This window comes from Balaenoptera physalus (assembly GCF_965194825.1).
Source record: "Balaenoptera physalus genome assembly, chromosome: 7".
Taxonomy (NCBI): Eukaryota; Metazoa; Chordata; class Mammalia; order Artiodactyla; family Balaenopteridae; genus Balaenoptera; species Balaenoptera physalus.
Window position 1 is genome coordinate 121,344,006 of NC_138886.1, and position 22,787 is coordinate 121,366,792.

The window sequence follows — 22,787 nt, forward strand, 5'->3', positions numbered from 1 at the left end:
ACTCTGTCTCTCCCCCCCTCCTCCTTCCTGCTTCCCCTCCCTCCTTCTCCCCTCTCCCCCTATCTCTCTCTCTCTCTCTCCCCCATCTCTCCCTCTCTCCCCCTCTCCCCCCATCTCTCTCTCCCCATCTCTCTCTCTCCCCCATCTCTCCCCCATCTCTCTCTCCCCCATCTCTCTCTCTCTCCCCTCCATCTCTCCCCCATCTCTCTCTCTCTCCCCTCCATCTCTCCCCCATCTCTCCCCACATCTCTCTCTTCCCCCATCTCTCTCTTCCCCCATCTCTCCCCCATCTCTCTCTCTCTCCCCCATCTCTCTCCCCATCTCTCTCTCTCTTCCCCCATCTCTCCCCACATCTCTCTCTTCCCCCATCTCTCTCTCTCCCCCCATCTCTCTCCCCATCTCTCTCTCTCTTCCCCCATCTCTCCGCACATCTCTCTCTCTCCCCCCATCTCTCCCCCATCTCTCTCTCTCCCCCATCTCTCTCTCTCCCCCCATCTCTCTCCCCATCTCTCTCTCTTCCCCCATCTCTCCCTACATCTCTCCCCACATCTCTCTCTCCCCCCATCTCTCTCTCCTCCCCATCTCTCCCCATCTCTCTCTCTTCCCCCATCTCTCCCCCATCTCTGTCTCTTCCCCCATCTCTCCCTCTCCCCCCATCTCTCCCCCATCTCTCCCCCATCTCTGTCTCTTCCCCCATCTCTCCCTCTCCCCCCATCTCTCCCCCATCTCTCTCTCTTCCCCCATCTCTCCCCCATCTCTCTCTCTTCCCCCATCTCTCCCCCATCTCTCTCTCTTCCCCCATCTCTCCTCCATCTCTATCTCTTCCCCATCTCTCCCCCATCTCTCTCTCTCCCCCATCTCTCTCCCCATCTCTCTCTCTCTCCCCCCATCTCTCTCTCTCTCCCCATCTCTCCCTCTCTCCCCCCATCTCTCTCTCTCCCCCATCTCTCTCTCTCCCCCCATCTCTCTCCCCATCTCTCTCTCTCTTCCCCCATCTCTCCGCACATCTCTCTCTCTCCCCCCATCTCTCCCCCATCTCTCTCTCTCCCCCATCTCTCTCCCCATCTCTCTCTCTCTTCCCCCCATCTCTCCCCACATCTCTCTCTCCTCCCCATCTCTATCTCTTCCCCCATCTCTCTCCCCATCTCTATCTCTTCCCCCCATCTCTCCCCCATCTCTCTCTCTTCCCCCCATCTCTCCCCACATCTCTCTCTCCCCCCATCTCTCTCTCCTCCCCATCTCTCCCCCCATCTCTCTCTTCCCCCATCTCTCCCCCATCTCTCTCTCTTCCCCCCATCTCTCCCCCATCTCTCTCTCTTCCCCCCATCTCTCCCCACATCTCTCTCTCTCCCCCATCTCTCTTTCTCCCCCCATCTCTCTCCCCATCTCTCTCTCTCTTCCCCCCATCTCTCCCCACATCTCTCTTTGTCTCTCCCTCTCCATCTCTTTCTCCCCCACTCCCCCCTCTCTTGCAGGCACCGGGTGGTGGTTTCCTACCCCCCGCAGAGTGAGGCAGAACTGGAACTCAAGGAGGGCGACATCGTGTTTGTGCACAGGAAGCGGGAGGACGGCTGGTTCAAGGGCACGCTGCAGCGGAATGGGAAGACGGGCCTCTTTCCTGGGAGCTTCGTGGAAAACATCTGAGGAGCCGCCGGGGGCTGGACCTCGCCTGTCACCGCATCCATCACAAGGCCCACAGGGACCCGGGGCGGCGGGACCAGGGTGCGTGCCATGTGCCTGGTCCTGTCTGATTCACTCCACAGAGGAACCTTTTCTAAAAAGATATCTAGCTGAGACGGACAACTGTTTACAAGGCTTAACTAATTTATTTGCTTTTTTAAACTTGAATTTTTCTTGTAATAGATAAATTCTTTGGATTATGATTTTAAGAAATTATTAATTTATGAAATGATAGCCAAGGAGAAGCTGATGATCCCCTGTCGGGAGCAAGAGTGTGTCCTTGATGCGGATGCAGCCCCTGCCCCCCGGGCTTCACCTCGGCTTCTTTGAGTCAGAGCTGCCCGTCCTCGGGTTTGGTTGTCTCTTTGGGAAAGCAGGACACACAGGTGAATCCGTGTCGCTGAGGGACCCCGGGGTCGCGAGGCAGGAGCCTGTCTCTCCGGTTGGGTCGGGAATCCCTCCAAGACCGAGTCCTCAGTTTAACCTTGAACGTCTCTGATTCCCTAGAATAAGGAAGAATAAAGCACAGCCCTTGGACAGCATGTGTTCAGAAATAGATTTAGTTTCCTAACAGAAGCGGCTCAGCTCAGTGGCTGGAAGTTGAAGAACCGAGGTTGCCACCTGTCTGAGGATGGCTCTGAATGTCATCGCGCTGTCACCCTGGGGACCTGCCTGTGCAATCATGCAGGAGGGACCCTGCGAGGCGGCCCAGGCGTCCGTGTGGCTCTTCCCACACCCCCGCCCCCGAGGGGGGTGGACCCCCCGCACAGAGGCCACGGGCGATGCCCACCCGCCTGGGCTGGACCGGGCAGCCCCCCCTCTGCCCCAAACCAGGCCCTCCCCGGCTGTGACCCGGGCTCCCCATCCCTCCAGGTGGCTGCAGGCGGGGCCTCAGGGCGGCGCCCCCGCTTGCAGGCTGGTGGGTGCAGGTGGGCGGGGCCCGCATCCTGCAGCCCGGCCCTGACAGCCCACCTCCACCCTGTCTGGCCGCGCGGCCTGGGTCAGGGCTGCCCTCCAGACAGAACCAGGGAATTGGGCTTGGCGACGTCAGAGACCATGGCCACAGTTTTCTCATGAAAAAGCAGACGCAAAAGCCTTTTTCATTTTTTACTTTTAAGAATTATAGCTGGGGAATCAAAATGTAGACTGTGAGTCTTCTCACAGTAGCAAGCGGTTTCATGGTCTTTAAAGAGATGTATTATGTGGTTGAAATGAAATCATTCCTAAATTAACCATTTTTTTTTATAAGACACTGTACATTATGTTCCTGTGTATTGAATTTTTTTAAAAAATACTTTACTGGGATATTCATGTAATATATAAAGTTTTGGTGAAATGAAATTTAGCTAGAAACAAAGCTGCCATCAGCTTTCATCTGTGTAAGTTGACACCAATGTGTCATAATATTCTTTATTTTGGGAAATTAGTGTATTTTATAAAAATTTTAAAAGTAAGAAGACTACTACTACAGGATAAGATCATTTTTTTACCTGTCTTTTCTCCATATTTTAAGCTATGTGATTGAAGTACCTCTGTTAATAGTTTCCTGGTATGAAGTTGGTTAAAATTTCATCTGTTAATAGATCACTTAGATAATATAATGTATGGGTTTTCTGTTGGTTTTTTTGGGCACAGTAGATGGAGATTTTGTAACAAGGGCTTGTTACACGGCGATTAAGGTAATGATAAAATTGCAATTTATTGTTCCTTTTCATGTTAATAATTTGAAGACTGGAGAAAAGGTTCAAGATTAAAATTTGATGTTCAGCCTTTATGCGTCCATTGTGTCCATCCTTAAAGTTTTTCTTTTTTTAAACATGGCATAGTTTCTACTTCATAAAAATTCTTTGCATCTTCCTCAGACAGACGGCATCTACAATAATCAATTTGGTCGTTATGATGCAGTTAACCTCTCCAGCCAACAAACCTTATTTGTTAATAAGGTTTCCCCGGAGAGTTTACAGTCTTCTTAAAAGAGAACGTGCGGAATCTCAACCAGGGGCTGGGTGACTCGTCTGCTCCCCTTTCCCCCTTCACGGTGGCTAAACCGTCCGGTGACTCTGGAAGTTTCTTCTCGGCCACAGAAGGGAGTACCAGACCTAAACCAGCCGTGCGGTAGCCTGCAGGTCTCGCAAGGCGTGGGCACATCATCTTCACACTCACTGTGATTTTAACCCCCATGGAAAGCCAGCAAGTCGTAAGTTTAAAAAGACTTCGTCTATCGGGTTAAAAAAGTATTTTCCTAATTTAACTTTTAGTTGCTATCAAATTGTCAGAATTAAGAATCAGGAGTTGTAGGTTGTATGAGAGCTTTTGCCGAAAGCTACCTTTGTAACCACCTGGGCAAGTCGGTGATCATTTAGTTTCCCCCTGTTTCTACCCTGTCTCCCTACTGGGCGAAGGTGAGGAGGAGGAGGCTATTTCCCTGTCTTGAAAAGCACTATTTTAACATGTGCACCGTTTTCACCTCTGCTTTCAGATATTTCACTACACTCTCCTGGGGTGTATGCACGAGCCTTTGCTGGGTCTAATCGGATTTAGAAAGAACAAGTTAAGGTGGTGTTTTCCAACTGCGGTGCATGTAATTTTCTATTCCTAATGAGAACAGGACAGTGTTTTCATGCCTCCAGAAGCTCAGGTGAACATTTCAATCCAGAGCTCTATACAACATTAGGATTCAAGTTGGGAAAGCGCTTTTAGTAGATGTTAGACTAAGTTGTACAACTTGTTGTGTGTATCCATGTGAAATTTTTAAAAATTGTTTTGAACCAATTAAGCTATGTTCTTATCGAGGTAGCATCCTATTCGAATTGCTTTTTTCCGAGAAAAAGAATGTGCCAACAAACCGCAGTAACGGAGGGGTTGTCACACAAGACTCGCCGTGTCCAGCTGAGCACAGGCTTGCCCTTCCCTGACTCCTGTGAACGCCCGGCTCTGTTCTTGGTGGTAAGTGATTGTCACCAGAGACCAGAAGGAGCTGGTGGAGTGGCCTGTGTGAACTATGAATGCCTTAAAATACCCTCCCTCTTTTACAGAGGAATGTTTCTCTCATTTCTCTTGTCTTTCTGTTAATAACTTGTAATAACTTTCTGACTTGGCTATTTAAATTTCCATCCTAAACAGCACCTTGATCTCACTGGATGCAAATTCTTGTTGCTCTGCAGCCACCCAGACCCCAGGAACCTTGATGGAAAGACCTGCATGTGGCAGTGGTCTTCGAGGCACCATACTATGGTTACAGGTCAGACTACTTGAGTGATGTCCTTAAGTCTCCAGAGGTAGCAGAGTGGTCAGTGAGCCAGCTGCCACTGCTATGGCCCACAACTTAGAGAGGATATTCGGTTCCAGAAGGCTTTGACCCTGAGTTGAATCTTTCCGGGTATGAGACCTTTGTAAAAGTCCCAGAAGAAACCAGGAGAGACCTTCCTATATGTGACTGAAAAACCAGAAGCCATACAGAAGAAAACATGGATACCTTCAACTACAGAAAAAATACCTACATGACAAAAGACCTTAATCAAAGTCAAAAGAAAATAATAGAAAAAAATTTTGTAACTCCTGTGACAGGCAAGGAGAATTTCCTTCATATATAAAGAGCTCCTGGGACTCAATAAGAGTAAGAATGAAAACCCAAAAGTAAAACTGACCAAGAATATGGGACAGAAACTGCCAGTGCCCTCCCAATACCCAGTGCCCTCTTCTCCCTTATTAACTGATTCCCGGGCAACGCCCTCAGTTAAAAAGCCCCATTTTCCAGTTTCCTTCAGACACAGCCACGGTACTGAGTTGTTGCTGAAACAGAAGCTAAGTGTCAAAGGGGGCTTCTGTGAGGCTTCTTAAAAGGGAGGAGGCACACACCCTGTGGCCGTTTTCTTTTTCCTTCTTGTAGCCTGCAGTGTAGACATGTTAGCTGGTACTCCAGCAGCTACCTTGAGCCTAGGTGACCTTTAAGACGGAAGCCACATTTTAATATGATGGGGGGAAAGAAACGAGGAGCTTGAGACCCTGATAACCTTGCAGGCTTCGTGCCTCCTGAACTACTCGTCTCCAGACATGATCTGTGTGAGAATAAACCCCTTGACTGTAGTCCGGTCTCACCCACACCAACCTGATGCCAGTATTAACTGGCAGTTCCTCAAAAAAGAAATGCCAATATATTAAAAGGTGTTCTACCATATTTCTAATGTAGATGCACTTAATAACTATGAAATATTTTTCACCTATAAAGTTGGAAACTTTAAAAAAAATTAGAAAGGGAATCCGCCTTCCAATACAGGGGACATGGGTTCGATTCCTGGTCGGGGAACTAAGATCCCACATGCCGCAGGGCAACTAAGCCCGTGCACCTCAATGAGAGAGCCCGCATGCCGCCAACTACAGAGCCCACACGCCCCGCAGCCTGTGCGCCACTAGAGAAGAGAAAACCTGCCCACCGCAACTAGAGAGAAGCCCACTCGCTGCAACGAAAGATCCCGTGTGCCTCAACGAAGATCCTGTGTGCCACAACTAAGACCCAATGCAGCCAATAAAAGAAAATAAATAAATAATAATAAATTTTAAAAATTAGAAATTAGGAGCACTTATTTTGCTGATGAGAATGTGATTTGATAAAACATCTAGGGAGACCATTCTAGAAAATATCAAAATTGCAAATGCATTCACCCATTCTAAGAATCTGTCTTCCAGAGGCACTTATTCATCAAGTGTAAAATGCCAGTACCTTATCCATTGCAGTGCTGTTTATCACAGCAAAATACCGGCAACAGCCTGTGTCCACCGGTGGAGCTCTGGTGACATCTGTGCAGCAGAAGCTACACAACCACAAAAAGCATCCCCGCTGGGAAGTTCGTGACGTGCGGATATGGAGCATCTCTGAGCTGCACAGGTAAAGGACAGAGATGAGGTAGAGTGTGCTACCGCTTAGGGAGACGTCAGGAGGGGGAAGGATGCACACAGCACGGCTCTTGGCTCGTGTTTGACGCAGTGTCTCTGGCAGGAGAGCAGGGAACTGCCGTGCTGCTGGCCTCCACCTTTCAAGACGGGTCTGTGCCAGCTTCCTTCCTCTGTCTGAAGTCTCCCCTCGGATGGACAGAGGACCTGAGGCCCCGACCTGTGGGGGTCACAGATTTGGAAGGGAGGAGCAGACATCCACAATGTTTTAGGGAGATGGGAGCTTGGAAATTAAGTGAGAGAGCAAGGGATACCCACTTTGGAGAGAATGATCACTGCTGAGTTCAGAAGCAGGTGGAAAAATGAATGTCGTTTAGGAAGAGAAGGGCCATCCCATGTTTCCACCACTGCTGAGTGTTCAGAGCACATTGTCTTCAAGAACCCAGGGTAGGGGCTTCCCTGGTGGCGCAGTGGTTAAGAGTCCGCCTGCCAATGCAGGGGACACGGGTTCGAGCCCTGGTTCAGGAAGACCCCACACGCCGCGGAGCAAGTAAGTCCGTGCATCACAACTACTGAGCCTGCGCTCTAGAGCCCGCCAGCCACAGCTACTGAGCCCACATGCCACAACTACTGAAGCCTGCACACCTAGAGCCCGTGCTCCACAACAAGAGAAGCCACCACAGTGAGAAGCCTGCGCACCGCAACAAGGAGTAGCCCCCGCTCGCCGCAACTAGAGAAAGCCCGCGCGCAGCAACAAAGACCCAACGTAGCCAAAAATAAAAACAAACATATAAATAAATAAATTTATTAAAAAAAAAAAAAAAGAACCCAGGGTAACCCTGACGCTGATTTTCCATGAAGGATCGACTTTTACTTTGAGAACTTGAGAACCAGCTCGCCTGTTTCATGGTACAATGGATCCCATGAAAAAGTCCCTACAAAATAGAAGGTACGCATACCTAGATCAGTACTAAGGTTCTGCTGGTCCCTCTGTATGAATCCTGATTGCAGAACCCCTAAGAAACTCCCGCCATGGTGTGAAGCCACGGAAAGATCAACCAAAGAAGAGTCTCACGGTGCAGCCTCCAGACTGGGGTCTGGTTGAGGGCATATGTGAACCGAGCAGGGCTTCTGCTCGTGCCGTCACTGTGTGCGTCCTGGTGTGGAAACCGCCGGCCGAGTCGTTGGGAAGCCCGCCCCCTCATCACCCCGGAAACGGAGCAGGTGTGCAACACGAGCTCATCGTCCAGGTGAGCCAGAGGTGGTTCTCTGCTGGGCAGATTCCACCTGCCAGGCCCCACACGCTCCTGTAGTTTCCTGCAGAACCAAGGGGCCTTCGCACCACACCCTCTCAGCAGAGCCACTGGGGCTAGAGGATAAGGAGCGGTAAAAAACCCAGGCCCTCCTCACGGAGCAGAAAGTGAGCAGGTAAGACGTAAAATTCATAGTGTCTTTGCTGACCCTGTCCCTCCAGCTCGCTCTCTCTGCAGATTCTCTAGTTCACCTTTCAAGGAGTTTCGTCATCTTTGCAGGTGGAGTGTCTGAAAAACCCTCTTCAGAAGGAAATCAGTCTGCCACAACCAGCTGGCCTTGAATTCACAAGACTTCGTTGATGAAAGAGGCTAAAGGCAGCTGTACAGTTATCTTTGGATTGCTGGTAAATGTTTGGGATTCAGGATATAGGTGAGCGTAGGGGAGAAATAAACGTATCAGTGTTTATTCTCTAGAACATTGCTATCCATCAGAGCATGTGCTCTGGGGAGTGATGGGATGTCTCATACCCGTGCTGTCTGGTACGGGGGCCGCTCGCCACGTGTGGCTGCCGTGACCCAGGAACTGAATCTCTAATCTGAGTGCATTTTAATTAATTTAAGTTTAAATAGAAATAGTCACATGTAGCCAATAGCTACTGTAATAGTGCAGTTGAAGAGAATAAAAATCTGTTTTTAGATGATCACCCAAAAAACAGAGAAACGTGCTATACTGGGTCCAGCTTCTCATTCAGGGGCACCAGCCCATGATTTAAAGATAAATCATATTAGAAACCCTCTCAAGGGAATTCCCTGGCAGTCCAGTGGTTAAGACTCCGCGCTTCCAGCGCAGGGGGCGCGGGTTTGACAACACTTGGTCGGGGAGCTAAGATCCCGCATGCCATGCAGCACGGCCAAAAAATAAAAATAAAAAAATGAAAGTAGAATTCGAAATCCGCCCAAGATATGTGAAAGCATCGTAACTTTAGCAGTAGAGATTACTTCTTTGCTCTTGTAATAGTTTCTTCTTCCCTCGTCATCGAAGAATTGGGCCAAGTGACAGATTCGAGTCACGAAGAGAATTGGGGTCCCCTGAGGCCTTTGCTGTGTGGAGGGAACGCCGCTTCTCTGCAGGCAGAGGCCGGTGAGTCTTCAGAGGTCAGCCCATGTCTTCCAAGTGCGTCTTGATGTGATGCTGCGTCCACGAGGGGCCGGCAGGATGGACACGTGACTCCCTGGGCTGTCAAGGTGATGGTCAGGGGCTCTGCCTTCTGTGAGCTAATGAATATTCTCAGCAGATTGGGGTCGGGGTTTATAGAGAGAAAACACAGAATTCGAGCCCCGTAATTCAACGTGAAATGACCCCCGGGAACAAGGCCGTGCTTCTCATCCCATTCCTGGCGAGCCCATTCCTTCTGCCAGCGAAAACTGAAAGCTTGATAGAATTACCTTTTCCCTTTTTTTAAGCACTCAAGGGCACTACAAGACATAAAGCGAAAACGTCCTTTTGGGTTAAGCCAATTTCCTTATCAATGATATCCCAGGAGCACATTCAGTAAACCCCGTAAAGGCAGATGCAAAGCGAGGACGGAGGCCCTGCTGCCAGCTCCTTCTCAACACCCGCGAGCCCAGGGTCGCTTGTAAGCTGCCCTTCTTCCCCTCCCTTGCACACGTGTAGTGAGCTTTCTGCTGGGACCTGATTCTGATGGAGAACCCTGGTTTGGGGGAGGGAGGGTCTGGGGGTAGGATCCTTCTGAGGTTTTACGAGATGCCAGGCAGCAGGACCACCAAGTCTGCGAGTCCTTTCTGTGGATCAGCGACCAGCTTTAACCGCTCCATTTCAGTAAGCCCACCATGGCTGTTGAAACCCTCCATGTCCAGTAAACAAAGACAGACACAGAGAATAGTTGAACAGACACGGTGTTTAAAAGCACCTCCCCTATCACGTGGGCCCCATGGTGCTCGAGCAGTGGGGTCCACACAGCACAGGCACCTGCGAGGCTGTGGGGTGAGGACGAGCCCTCCATCCCGTCCAGGAGGAGATGCCAGGAGGGGGACGAGCTTCCACGCCCTTTGGCTCTGGGCACGTGGCGGGGGGGCCGTGTCCACATGTAACCTCGCTGCTGGTTCCTCTGGGGCAGCAACTGTGGGGTTGCTGTGATGTGGCGATGGTGGCAGAAATCAAAGCTGAGCTCGAGTTTCTACCCTCCAAGCTGAAATGATCCCGCCTGTGATTTATTTACCCACTGAGACAGATGCGCAGGACTGGCCTGTTATCACTCGGCCCCTGTAATCACGCTGGAGTGAGTGAGGCTTCCAAAAAGAGGGCATCGCAAAGGAAACGCGCCTCACAAGCAGAGCTGTAATGATCTTGCCCACCGGCTAAATTCGCCCAGTGGCTTAGGCATGAGAGAACAGACACAAAACTTTAAAAATCAGAGTCTTAGCCTTTGATCCTGAACTGTTCCTTATGCCAGAGAATGCATTTTTTCTTAAGAAAAAAAGATCCTATATACACTAATATGTATAAAATAGATAGCTAATAAGAACCTGCTGTATAAAAAATAAGTAAAATAAAATTCAAAAAAAAAAATCCTGTTTTGTATTATTTCTGTCCTATCGCCCTGTCTCTCTGTGTGCCTGCGTCTCTCTACCTGCCCTGCCCTGCCCTTCCCTTCCCCTGCTCAGCGTGGGTGTTGGGCTCATGGAGCTTGGTGTGTGGAGCAATGTCCCGTAAACCTGTGTCCTCATGTAGAAATGATCTACCAGCTATCCTCTTTAAATTTATTTATTTTTGGCTGTGTTGGGTCTTTGTTTCTGTGCAAGGGCTTTCTCTAGTTGCGGCAAGCGGGGGCCACTCTTCATCGCGGTGCGCAGGCATCTCATTATCGCGGCCTCTCTTGTTGCGGAGCACAGGCTCCAGACGCGCAGGCTCAGTAGTTGTGGCTCACGGGCCCAGTTGCTCCGCGGCACGTGGGATCTTCCCAGACCAGGGCTCGAACCCGTGTCCCCTGCATTGGCAGGCGGATTCCCAACCACTGCGCCACCAGGGAAGCCCAGCTATCCTCTTTAAGCTCCCATCTGAAGACACTTTGAGGTTTTTGTTCTTGTTTGATTGTTTTTACCTTTTCTCTCTTTTCAGTTTTAGTCGTATCAAGTCATTATCAGAGTACTGGGATATAATGAAAAACAGCAGAGCTGAATCAGAATGGGGAAAAAGGCCTAAATGATTCCACTTAAATTCAGATTCTTAAGGGGCTGAAATACATTTTTTAGTTGCCTGAGATTAATACACATGTGCCCTACTCTATTTCAAAATCAACTCCATATTTATTGAGTGGGTTCTCACAAACCACCTGTGTTTAGCTACTACAACGATGGGTGTGATGAAAGATACAGAAGAAATTATTTTTTTATCCTGCAAAAGTTTGGGGATTGCTTACAAAAATGTACACAATAAAAAATGGTAAAAGCAAAATAGGTAAAATGTGGGATCATGGAAAACAAGTAGGATACCAGGAGGAGGGGATCATTGGAAGGAAGAAATACAAGACACTATCTCTGCCCTCAAGGAGAGCACAGTCTGGATGGGGAGAAACATGCAAGCTGAAAATTCTAAGAAATATTAGGAGACAGTGCATCACTCTAATAACTTTGCGCCAGAGATTACAAACCCGACATGAGCTTGGAGGAGAGGGAGGCAAGAAAGGCAGGAGTACGTTTTAGATAAAAAGGTGATGGGGCCTGAGCGATGAAGACGGAGCAATTTCAGATACGTTTCGGAGGAAGCACAGGACAGGCGGGCACGGGAAGGATTGCAACGCAAAGGCTCAGCGGCAGACACGAGGCAGCACATCCGTGGGGAGACGGAAACCCAGGGCTTGCACAGCAAGTGCGTGCTTTGTAGCGAGCCTAGGGCCAGATGCCTGCCTGCAAGTCAGGAAGGGCCAGCCGAAGGGTTCACCTGATGCTGCTGAAGGTTTCCGGATACAGAAGTGACGTGGAGGGAAGACCAGCCCGGCCATTGTACGGGAGATCAGATGCGGAGCTGGGGGCCCGGGAGTCAAGAGATGAGGAGCTGGGAGCTGCCCGCCCCGCCCCCGCCCCTGCACGGGGCAGAGGGGACAAAGAAGCTGGAGGAGACATTTAGAGAAAAGGGCCGGTAGGAATTGATGGCTGAAGAATAGAGGAGATGGAGGAGGTGGGACAAAAACAGCATCTAAGATGTGCATCAGGGTGACCATAGCAACCGCGGAGCCTTTGAGAAGGATGCAGACGTCAGCCGGAAGTGTAGTTCCAGGTCAAGACGGGAAGTTCCATTTTGGAAACGGTGAGTTCAAAATGATGGCGGGACTTGAAATTTCTTCCTGAAAACATGACATTTGAGCTCAAGTGGGGCAACAGTGGGAAAACGAGCCACCAGGTGCTTTGAACTCCTTCAGGGACGACGGGTGTGTGAGGTGGACAAGCCAGGACCGACGGCTGCAGTTGGGAAAGGCTCGCAGGACAGCGCTGTCGTCTGGTGGCGCGGCGAGAAGAGGGTCCCGGACAGCAGCTTCCGGCTGGAGGGGCCAGCGGGACCCACCACGGCAGGCGGAGGAGCCGAGGAAGGCGGCGTGGCTCCCGTCTCCTCTGCACGGAGCCCCTGGGAGGTGGTGGGGGAGGGCTCCATTTGACCTTAGCGAGTTCTGTTCACAGTGCTTTGGAACCAAACCAAGACGTTCTTGGCAGCCATGCTGACCCTTTTCCCTCCCCTCTTAAAAAAAAAATTTTTATTTAAGCTATTCCTCTTTGAGAAAAGAATGTAAAGGCCTTGTAGACCCAGTCAGAGCTGAAATAAAATCCCTGTGTCCTTGCTCTAATGTAACTGTGCGATGACGTGGAAATTCTGCCGGCAGATCAGATGGGGATTGACGTGTAGGAAAGACGTCTTTAAAATCACAAACATCTCAGTGAACACAGCCCAAGAGTTGATATATAAACATGAGGGTGTTTCCTTACACTGATTTTTCGTGTGCAAAGTAAGGCCAGATCCTTTCTGAGACAGGCACCCACCCCGCTGCCCACTGTGCTGTTCATACAACTGCGTGAGGAGAACCCGCAGCCCGGCTACGAGGAGAGATTGCGGCAGGTGCCACCGCATAACCTACAAGCATCCCACTTGCTGTCTGGCCCTGCATCTTGTCTGGGCCTTCTCCCCTGATGCAATTACTTTCCGTCTCTAATCCTTTTCTCTGCTTTCATTGCATCCCTCCACCCTCCCCGGGCACATGGCCACAGGGAGGGAAGAAACACATGTTGTTGATGATTCTATTAACTCTGCTGGTGATTTCTCAAGGTCGGAACCCAGGGTGACTTGAAAATGTTTCCCTCCTAACAGGACAGAGGGAGGAGAAGGACCGAGAATTGTTTGTGTTTCTCCCTCGAAGAAAGGAAACATGCTGGGAGCCAGATGACCACGCAGATCCTCAGAGATGGCAAGTACAGACCATGGATTCCTGTGTCCCAAAATGCAAAGATGGACCTGGGGGAGGTGTCAGCTGACGTGGCTGAAGATCGTCCTGGGCTGGTGCAGACCCCCCCTGTCCTCCGTCCTGTGCTGATGAGTCTCACCCACAACCCGGGCACAGAGATAGAAGGGCAGTCAGAGAGATCACAGGTACCCGTCCCTGCAGTGCGGGTGGCGGGGAGGGGAGGCTGGGCAGGGCAGTCCCGCCCGAACCCAAGCCCCTGGGCTGGCTCTGCTCCTCTGCTGGTGAGCGAGGCCGGGATCTGAGTGGGAAGCTGCTGGTGGGACCCCCAGAAACGCTGCCCCTTGTGATTGTTCCTCAGGAGGACGAGTGGGTCTCCCATTTCTTGCCCTGTTCTCTTGCTGTGTCGGGCCCATCTCCTCTGCACTGTTCAATCTGCTCATGTGCCTGCTGACTTTTTTTTTTTTTAATTGGAGTATAGTCGATTTACAATGCTGTGTTAGTTTCAGGTGTACAGCAAAGTGAATCGGTTATACATATACAGGTATCCACTCTTAGATTCTTTTCCCGTATAGGTTATTACAGAGTGTTGAGTAGAGTACCCTGTGCTATACAGTAGGTGCTTGTTGGTTATCTATTTTATATATAGTAGTGTGTATATGTCAATCTGAAACTCCTAATTTATCCCTCCCCTTTCCCCTTTGGTAACCATAAATTTGTTTTCTATGTGAGGCTGTTTATGTTTTGTAAATAAGTTCATTTGTATCTTTTCTTTAGATTCTGCATATAAGTGATAGCATATATTTGTCTTTCTCTTTCTGACTTCACTTATATGATAATCTCTAGGTCCATCCATGTTGCTGCAAATGGCATTATTTTGTTCTTTTTTATGGCTGAGTAATATTCCATTGTACATATGTACCACATCTTCTTTATCCATTCATGTGTTGACAGACATTTAGGTTGCTTCCATGACCTGGCTATTGTAAATAGTGCTGCTGTGAACACTGGGGTGCATGTGTCTTTTCAAATTATGGTTTTCTCCATCATGTACTTGCTGACCTTTGTCTGTGATTTTCCTTGTTCTTAAAGGTGGCAGGGGGTGCGGGGTGTCCTGTGTGTCTCTGATCACGGTAGTTAAGATGTGTTCCTTTAGAATGGGGTGGATCCTGCTGCAGACCTTTGGGAGAAGGGAAACATTTAGATTTATTGCAGTTTTTGTTTGGCATCTTAGCGACAAGGATGAGAGTAGGTGCAGGACTGTGGGAACCTAAGGCCGTTTGTTTGGGGCTTAAAGACGTGGAGGAATCACAGGACCCCTTCCGCCCCTGCAGAGCGAGCGCTCCAGGGCCCCTCCCTGACACCGGAACACAGGTGTCAGTCTTCCTGAGACGCGCCAGCCCCTTCCCCCCGCACCTGACCGTGAACTTCTGGTAGCCTGGGTGCAGATGGGCTGGATTGTGGGTCACTAAGTGATCAGGGCAGAGAGGAGCTGGTGGCTGAATAGGGCCTGGTGGTGGCGAGTCGGGACCAGCGCCCGGAGCTGGGCTGGGGGAGGAGGTGGTGGGTTCGGGCAGGGTCTCCTCCCGCAGCCTGGCGGGTCTCAGAGCCCGTGCCATCTCCTCCCGTCTCACTGGCCAGGGACCCTCCGGGCATCCCTATCTCAGTGAAGGGCGTCCCCGCCAAACTGGCCCAGGGACTTGGAGCCGAGCCCCTTAATCCCTGCAGCTCCCGGGCGCTGGGTGAGGTAGTGGTGGGCACGGCAGCAGAGGCCTGGGGCTGGGGGTCTTCTCAGTAGCAGGGGAGGGAGAGGGGTGAATGTGTCTCTGCGTCTTGTGTCATCTGCCCCCATTGCTCCACTGGGCCAGAGCAGAGCCCTTTGTAGAAGTTCCGGGAACAGTGACTCTCCAGGGCTGGCTTGGTCGGGAGGCCCTCACGCCCTCCCAGGCCCGAGCCCAGGGTGTTACAGCTCCAGGGGCCCGGGGCCAGGGGACAGAGCTCCCCTCTCTGTGACAAGACCGCCACCTCGCTGACAGGAAGCCCGCTCCTTTTAAACCCTCAAAGCACAGGGCCTCGGGGGTTGGCCCCTTGCCTACAGACCACGTGGGTCTTTAACGCCCCTCAGCCTCCTGGCAGGGGGCCTCCTCCGCTCTCCCCCCACCCCCATTTCTAGTGGTCTGAGTAGTTCATTAACTGAATAGTGGATATTTGTGCACAGATACATTGAACTCAGTACTGTGCTTTTGAAGACTCACGATTCTAACAATTTGAAATAGTCTTGCTTTTGTTGCCAGAGATACGTAAGCTGTATTAAGTGAGACTAAATGGTGATGTTTAAGAAGGTAAACAAGGCTCAGGGATTATAAACTATTTTATGTGGTGGCTCTTGTGTGTTTCTGTGGTGGAATCTGAGTCGCCAGCGATGGACGTGAAGCTTGCAGGGCAGCAGGTGTCTGGGGTGGGCTGCAGCCACTGGTCAGAATGCCCACCCCACGCACACACTCCTCCGGGCACAAGGACGGCGTGTGTAGGCTGCGGGGCACGGGGTTTGGGCTCAGACATTGGACGCGCAGACAGACGGCTGCGCACTGCCTCATTCTCCAGGGATGTGCGGGGCTGTGAGGGGGCTGCCGTGGAAGCGGGGCGGGGGGTTGTTCACAGGTCACAGAGAACGTGCAACCCCTCAACCCCTGCGTGGCTTCTGTCTTCTCAAAGAAGAGTCCTCTGCAAACTAAAAAGAGCAGATCAAACGGCCGAGAGGATTGCATGTGAGCGTGTTCCTAGGCAGGAAAAGGAAATCCCGGGATGCTGAAGAATCCACAGGTGCAGTTGAGAAATCCTCGGGATAATCTCAGAGGAATCGTGAAAAATAACGGAGCCCCAAGAGATGGGGAGATGGTAGTTGTAATTTTCAAAAAGAGAAAGAGGGCAGGTTCTGTGAAGTTCAGATGAGTGGGCTTGATGTTGACTCTTGGCCAGCATCTTGAAGAACATCCACGAAGATGGTTTCCAAGCTCTTGCAGAGGGCATCAGTGACTCTGAAGAGCCAGCCCAGGTCCCGAAAAACACACGGTGTCAGGCTGTTCTCACCTCCTTTTCCCACAGGACTGTCCGACTGGCAGACGTGTAAGGGAGGTTGGTGATGTCGCCCACAGTCCAGGAAGGACTCACTCCGGGGCCATGAGGATGAGGGAAGAGGCAGGTCTCACTGGCTGCTTTTAGGTCAAAACCACAGAGACGGATTCTAGTTAGTTTAAGCAGAAAAGGGATTTTATTCAAGGATATAGAGCCGCTTACCGACCCTCGGGAAGGGCTAGACAGCCGGGTTTGGACGTCACACATCAGAACCATATCCAGAAATCACGGGGCTGGTCCTGTGAGGACACAAGAGCTTGTCAACACCAGCCTGGGCATCACCTTTCCCACTACCGACACCATGACCCTGGTGTCCCCAAGGGCATGAAGCTGTCCCTACCCTCTCGAGCTCCTGGGTCAAAGCTCAGCACGATGCTTCCAACCGCTGGGGCCCGGATCCCATGGCTGTACCCGAGCTGCAAAGGATGCTGAGAAAGCCAGCCGCTGGCATTTTCTGCCTTTCATTGTGGGAGGTGGTCTTGGCTCCCGAAAGACTCATAAGGTGGGTAATTGCCCCACATAGAAAAGGGCCTCAGATGATGACGGCCATAAAGACTGGCTAATGTCCTGCTCCCAGGGGTTGAGGGAGAGGGTAATTGGGTAGGTTTATAAATGGTCGAAGGATCATAGGGTTGCTAATTAATCAATCCTTTTTAACCTAAAAGAAGGTTGTTATTGGCATACCGCAGGACTCTGCGTTTTTGTGCTACACAAGATTTTTTTTTTTAATCGGTGGCTTATTTTATCTGCAGGTGACACAGAACTAGAGTGGAATGCTAATACATTCAAGGGAAAAATCAGAATCACAAAAGGTCTCTGAAAGTCTGAATGAACCAGCCCATAGGACAGGACAAAGTCTATCAGTAAGTAAATGGCGGGCTCTGTTTTCGGGTTTTAAAAACCCAACCGCTCAAGTGCGTAGTGGCTGCTAAGAAACAAGCCATTGTTTAATGTGGTTGCCAGGAAAGCTAATTAAACTCTAGGCCGCGTGAATGGACCACAGTGTTTAGAACAAAGCGGTCCCGCTCCACACTGAGCGGCCACAGCTGAGCCCCCAGCCAAGCCCTGAGCACCACGGTCCGTGAGGGCCCGGTCGGTCGTAGATGCTCCCAGGGGCTCCGGGAAGGTGAGTGGGCTCAGCGCCGGGACAGGAAGAGGGGCCTTGGAGGGAGGGATACGAGAGGGGTCACCAGTCACCCAAAGAGTGTGCACATGGGAGAAGGGGAGATCTCGCCCACAGGGTGTCAGGGGCTGAAACTGAGGCCCAATCCAGCAAATTATAGCGCGTCCTCAGCAAAAGGAAGAAACCGTTCTGTTGCAGGAAGGGGGACCCCTTCCAGGGCCTGAGAGTGGGCTCTTGTCTAACACTCGGATATGAACTGACCGAGGAGACACACGTGCTGACAAAGCAAGAGACGTTATTGGGAAGGGGCGCCTGGGCAGAGAGCAGCGGGGTAAGGGAACCCAGGGGCACTGCTCTCCACGTGGCTCTGTCTCGGGTTTTATGGTGATGGGGTTAGTTTCCGGGTTGTCTCTGGCCAATCAGCTTGCTTGGCTCATATTTGGTCCGACTCAGGGTCCTTCCTGGTGGCACACGCATCTCAGCCATGATGGATTCCAGCGAGGAGGATTCTGGGAGGTTGGCGGGACATATGGACTGGAGTCTCCTCTCTCCTTTTGACCCTTCCCGAATTCTTCCGGTCGGTGGTGGCTTGTTAGTTCCGCATTCCTTACCAGGACCTCCTGTTGAAAGAGAACTCACGCAAGCGGTTACTCGCGGGCCTGGCCGGGGCCGGCGGTTTCCGTCAGTGGTTCCCCAACAGTTCTGCCTGAGCTAGAAGAGTCTGGGGCAGGGGTGGGGTGGGGCGTGTCACACGTACCTGTCACTGGAGGTGTTCAGATGAGAGGTCGTGGCCAGCAGCAGAGGCGCTGCTGCGGGGCCCGCAGCTAAGCTTAGACTAAGTGAACGTCCAACTTTTTTTTAGCTTTAATATTTTTATTTAAACATTTTATTGAGATATAATTGGCATATAACACCAAATTAGTGTCAGGTGTATAATGATACGATATATGTATATATTGTGAAATGATTGCCACATTGTCGAGGTAACATCCTTTCCCATACAGTTACAGAATTTTTTTCCTGTGACGAGCACTTTTAAGATCTACTCTCTCTGCAACGTTCAACTCTGCGGTACTGTATTGCTAACTATAGTCACCATGCTGTACACTGCATCCCAGGGCTTAGTCATTTTATAACTGGAAGTTTGTACCTTCTGACCCCACTGTTGGCAACCGGTATTTGTCTCTCTCTGACTCATTTCACTGAGCGTAATGCCCTCCAAGTCCATCCATGTTGCTGCAAATGGCAGGATTTCCTTCTTTCTCGTGGCTGAGTAATATTCCATTGTGTGTATACACCACATCTTCCTTATCCATTTATTTATTGATGGACACTTAGGGAGCTCCCAAGTCTTGGCTCTTATAAATAATGCTGCTATGAACCTAGAGGTGCATGTATCTTTTATAATTAGTGTTTTCCTTTTTTTCGGACAAGTACCCAGGAGTGGAATTTCTGGGTCAGATGGTAGTTCTATTTTTAGTTTTTAAGGAACCTCCATACTGTTCTCCATAGTGACTGTATCAGTTTACATTCCCACCAACAGTGCAGGAAGGTTCCCTTTTCTCCACACCCTCTCCAGCATTTATTGTTTGTATTCTTTTTGATGATGGCCATTCTGACAGGTGTGAGGTGATATCTCACTGTGGTTTAGATGTGCATTTCCCTGATGATTACTGATGTGGAACATCTTTTCATGTGCCTGTTGGCCATCTGTATGTACGTCTTCTTTGGAAAAATGTCTATTCAGGTCTTCTGCCCATGTTCTAACTGGATTGTTTGTTTTTGCTATTGAGTTGTATGAGCTCTTTTGGAGAGTAACCCCTTACCAGATATATGGTTTGCAAATATTTACTTCCATTCAGTAGATTTCCTTTTCATTTTGTTGGTTTCCTTCGCTGTGCAGAAGCTTTTAGTTTGAGGTAGTCCCACTTGCTTAGAACTTTCCATTTTAAGATTCTGTTTTCTATGGAAATATCCGGCATTACGAAGGTAATATAAGTAGCTCTAATGTATGCATGAGCATTTTAAGAGATTTGATTTAGTCTCTGCTGAATACTTGAGCTGCACCCAACTTACAGTGGAGATGGGAGATAGCCTCGTTTTACCTGCAGGGTTGTAATGCTTTCATTTCAGTTCCGCATGAATCGTGACAGTCACGCCAGCCTGGAGCCGCGCGAGGGGAGGGGGGTGAGTGAAGAGAGTCCAAAGAAAGCAAACGAAGACGTTCAGCCTCAGGGCACTTGGAGAAGCACAGTCCGGGCCTCTCACCCACATTCCAGGAGAGAAACCACTCAGGGGACGAGCGAAGGGAATTGTGGTGCTCAAGCTGGTTGCTCCGGGTGGACGGGGAGGGGGTCCCGAGGGGCCCTGAGCACAGTGGGTGCCACATTGGGAGGACAGGGTAGCTCGTGCTTACATGGTCATTTTCTGCTTCCAAGATAACAGCAGGTGAAAGGGGGGAGAAACAAAGAAAAAGCAGACCCCATACCACTTACACAGTAAGTCCCCTACATACGAACAAGTTCCATTCTGAGAGCACGTTCGTAAGTCCAATTTGTTCATAAGTCCAGCAAAGTTAGCCTAGGTACCCAACTAACACAATCGGCTCTATAGTACTGTACTATCATAGGTTTATAATACTTTTCACACAAATAATACATAAAAAACAAACACAAAAAATAGAGAAACCCTTTTTAATCTTATAGTACAGTCCCTTGAAAAGTACAGTAGTCCAGTACAACAGCTGGCATACGGGAGCTGGCATCGAGGGAACAGGCAAGAAGAGTTACTGACTGGAGTGGGAGGTGGTAGAGCTGAAGGATCGTCAGCAATAGGAGACGGAGCGCGAGCTGCAATGTCACTCATGCCTGACGTTGATGGCACAGGGTCTGGTTCCTTGCTGGAACCAGATGCCTATTTGCATCTTTGAAAGTTCGCAACTTGAAGGTTCGTATGTAGGGGACTTACTGTATTTACTACCTTAGATTAGGCCAGCATGGTGGGAACTGTGATGATGAGGATGGCAAGGCTAGCAGTGTTCGTGGCCTGTGACCTGTGTGAGAGACCACGTGTTCCTCGCTCCCGAATCCTTCCCCGAATTAGGGTCAGGAAGTGCCAAGGAGCGCTCTGATAGCAGCAGATTTCTGGAAGTTCAGAGTATGTCTGGTCCAGGTCCTGCTAATCCCACCCCAAAGTGTAGGCGAATCCTCAGCACACGAGGCGGCCTTTGTGATTGGACTCTTTGGGGGACATGGGGCCGGGGCAGGGATTTCCAGCGTGTACAGTGGGTTTCAAATGTATGGTGACACCTCAGATGTGCAAAACGGGCCTTTATTCCTCTGGAACTGCACCGAGTTTGCTGGTGAGGTGGTGAAAACCCAAACTTGGCCCTTGAGGGTAACAGACCCGCTTCTGGCCTAAAAGCCTCTTCTGGGCAATTCCTCGATTAGTTCAGGATTTGAACTCGTTTGGGGCTGGTCTCCCTCGTCCTCTCCATCGCTGACCCTGGGGTGAGGCGTGTGCTTTCTGTGCTCCTGCCCCCAGCCCACCCCGTTGGAGACGTCTTGTCATCTTGCTCTCGGTGTCGGCCTTGGTCCCGTGCCTTCACCGCTGACCACCTCCACCCCGGCCGGGCTGCTCTCACCAACCCTTCCTCTCCCGCTGCCTTCCTCCCCCTCCCGAGGGGCTGTGACTTCCCCACTCGGAGAGAGAGCTGAGGGGGCTCAGGTGGGTGGTCGGCCGCCACCCTCCATCAGTCCAGGCCTGCCCTCCCCGCGTCCCTGTAGGGCAGGCGGCCAGGGCGGTGGAGACACAGGCCCCAGGCCCTCCGCCCTCACCCCGCGTTCTCTGCCCCCAGCCCGCAGACTCTGAGCGCCGGGGATGCGCCCCCCCCCCCGCCTCCTGTACGGCTCTCCCCCCACCTGCCTGTCTAGGCTCTGCCGCCGCCCCCTGTCCTGTGTACGAAATACTTTCATTGCTTTGTTTCTTGATGGGGAAATGACGTCGTACCGAGACCTGCATCCTCTAGAAGGTAACACCTACTCTACGCTCTCCTCCTCCAAGGTTTTAGCATCATCTTGAAGCCAAGACCTTTTGAAACTCCAGACCAAAGCACCACCTCTCTCTCTCTCTCTCTCTCTCTGCCCCGCCGCGCCCCGCCGCGCCCCGCCCCGCCCCGCCGCGTCTTTCTTACGCACACGCACGCATGCGCACGGCTAGCTTTGTCCAGTGTCTTCAGCTTCACGTCGTAAATTATGACTCCGATCAGCACCTCCCCTGACGGCAGTGTCCGAGCCGAGTCCTGAGCACATCAGCGCCGTCGGACCCACGGGTGGACAGCCAGTAACTCCCCGAGGTAAAGAACCTCAGCTTAAAATTTTAAAATGTTATTTTAATCTTCGAGAACCCCTATGCCTCCACGCCACATAAGTGGAGATGAAAACGTGTGAGTAAAAGGCAGGGTGACGTGAGTGTGACTCGCCCCCGTCCTGGTGGAGCCCGGGTAAAGGAGAAGCGGGGTCCCTCGTGACCGCTCAGAGTACCTCACCTAGTCGGCGAGTGTTTCTCCGTTTCCAAACCTTCCCACAGAGGCAACAGGGAGATGACACTGCCGCCCCGCAGATCCAGTGGAGGCTCAGCCCACCTGCACCCCTGCGGTCGTCCGTAACGACCGGTGGGTTTGTAAGATGGCACAGTGGTCACGACTGTCTGTCGCTTCTCGTCGGGAAGGCTTTTTACGTTTTAGAGGGAAGCTAGGTTTCTGTGCTTCGAGTCTGCCTGGGCCCATTAGGCGTTGTCTCGGATGTATTTACCGCAAGTGGCGTGTAGGGTGTCGCTGCCGGCCTCACAAAAGGGATCGCTGGGGGGCTGTTCCGACCCCAGGCCCTCCGTGTGCAGCTGTCCCCAGTGGTCCCCCACCTCTGGAGGCCACCTTCTCCCGCGCCGCCAAGCCCGCCACCCCCCGTTGCCTGGACCTTGTCAGCGCTGGTGGCATCTCAGCAGAGCTGACGGGCGTTTGGCGGGGTGTGCTGACGGCAGGGGCAGGCGGTGGCCTGGAGGACGCAGCTCCGGGGACACAGCTGGGGCCGCCTTCTCGGAAGGAGGGAGAGAGGAGAAAAAGCAGAGGGGATGACTTTCACGAGGAAGAGGGAGCGGCGTTGAATTCGGTGAACATTTAGACGATATTTAAGCATTTCCCCTGCGCTTCTCCACGGGACGTGGGGGGCAGAGGTGGAGCCT

The 22,787-nt window shown here is 51.2% G+C and overlaps 1 protein-coding gene and 1 long non-coding RNA gene across 7 annotated transcripts in view; both read left to right on the top strand.

The window, feature by feature from the left end:
* SH3RF1 (SH3 domain containing ring finger 1) overlaps positions 1-3,452 on the top strand; it is a 164,545-nt gene extending 161,093 nt beyond the window's left edge. For all 6 annotated transcript variants that reach the window (XM_082468879.1, XM_082468878.1, XM_082468881.1 and 3 more), the window contains exon 12: positions 1,476-3,452. In XM_082468879.1, coding sequence (XP_082325005.1) covers positions 1,476-1,644 — 169 coding nt within the window. In that variant the 3' untranslated portion in view covers positions 1,645-3,452. The remainder of the gene's footprint in view (positions 1-1,475) is intronic.
* An 8,711-nt stretch (positions 3,453-12,163) lies between these two features.
* The window catches only part of LOC309664110, a 52,732-nt gene continuing 42,108 nt past the window's right edge, over positions 12,164-22,787 (top strand). The window contains exons 1-2 of the long non-coding RNA XR_014265623.1: positions 12,164-12,951; positions 13,201-17,289. This is a non-coding gene — a long non-coding RNA (uncharacterized lncRNA). The remainder of the gene's footprint in view (positions 12,952-13,200; positions 17,290-22,787) is intronic.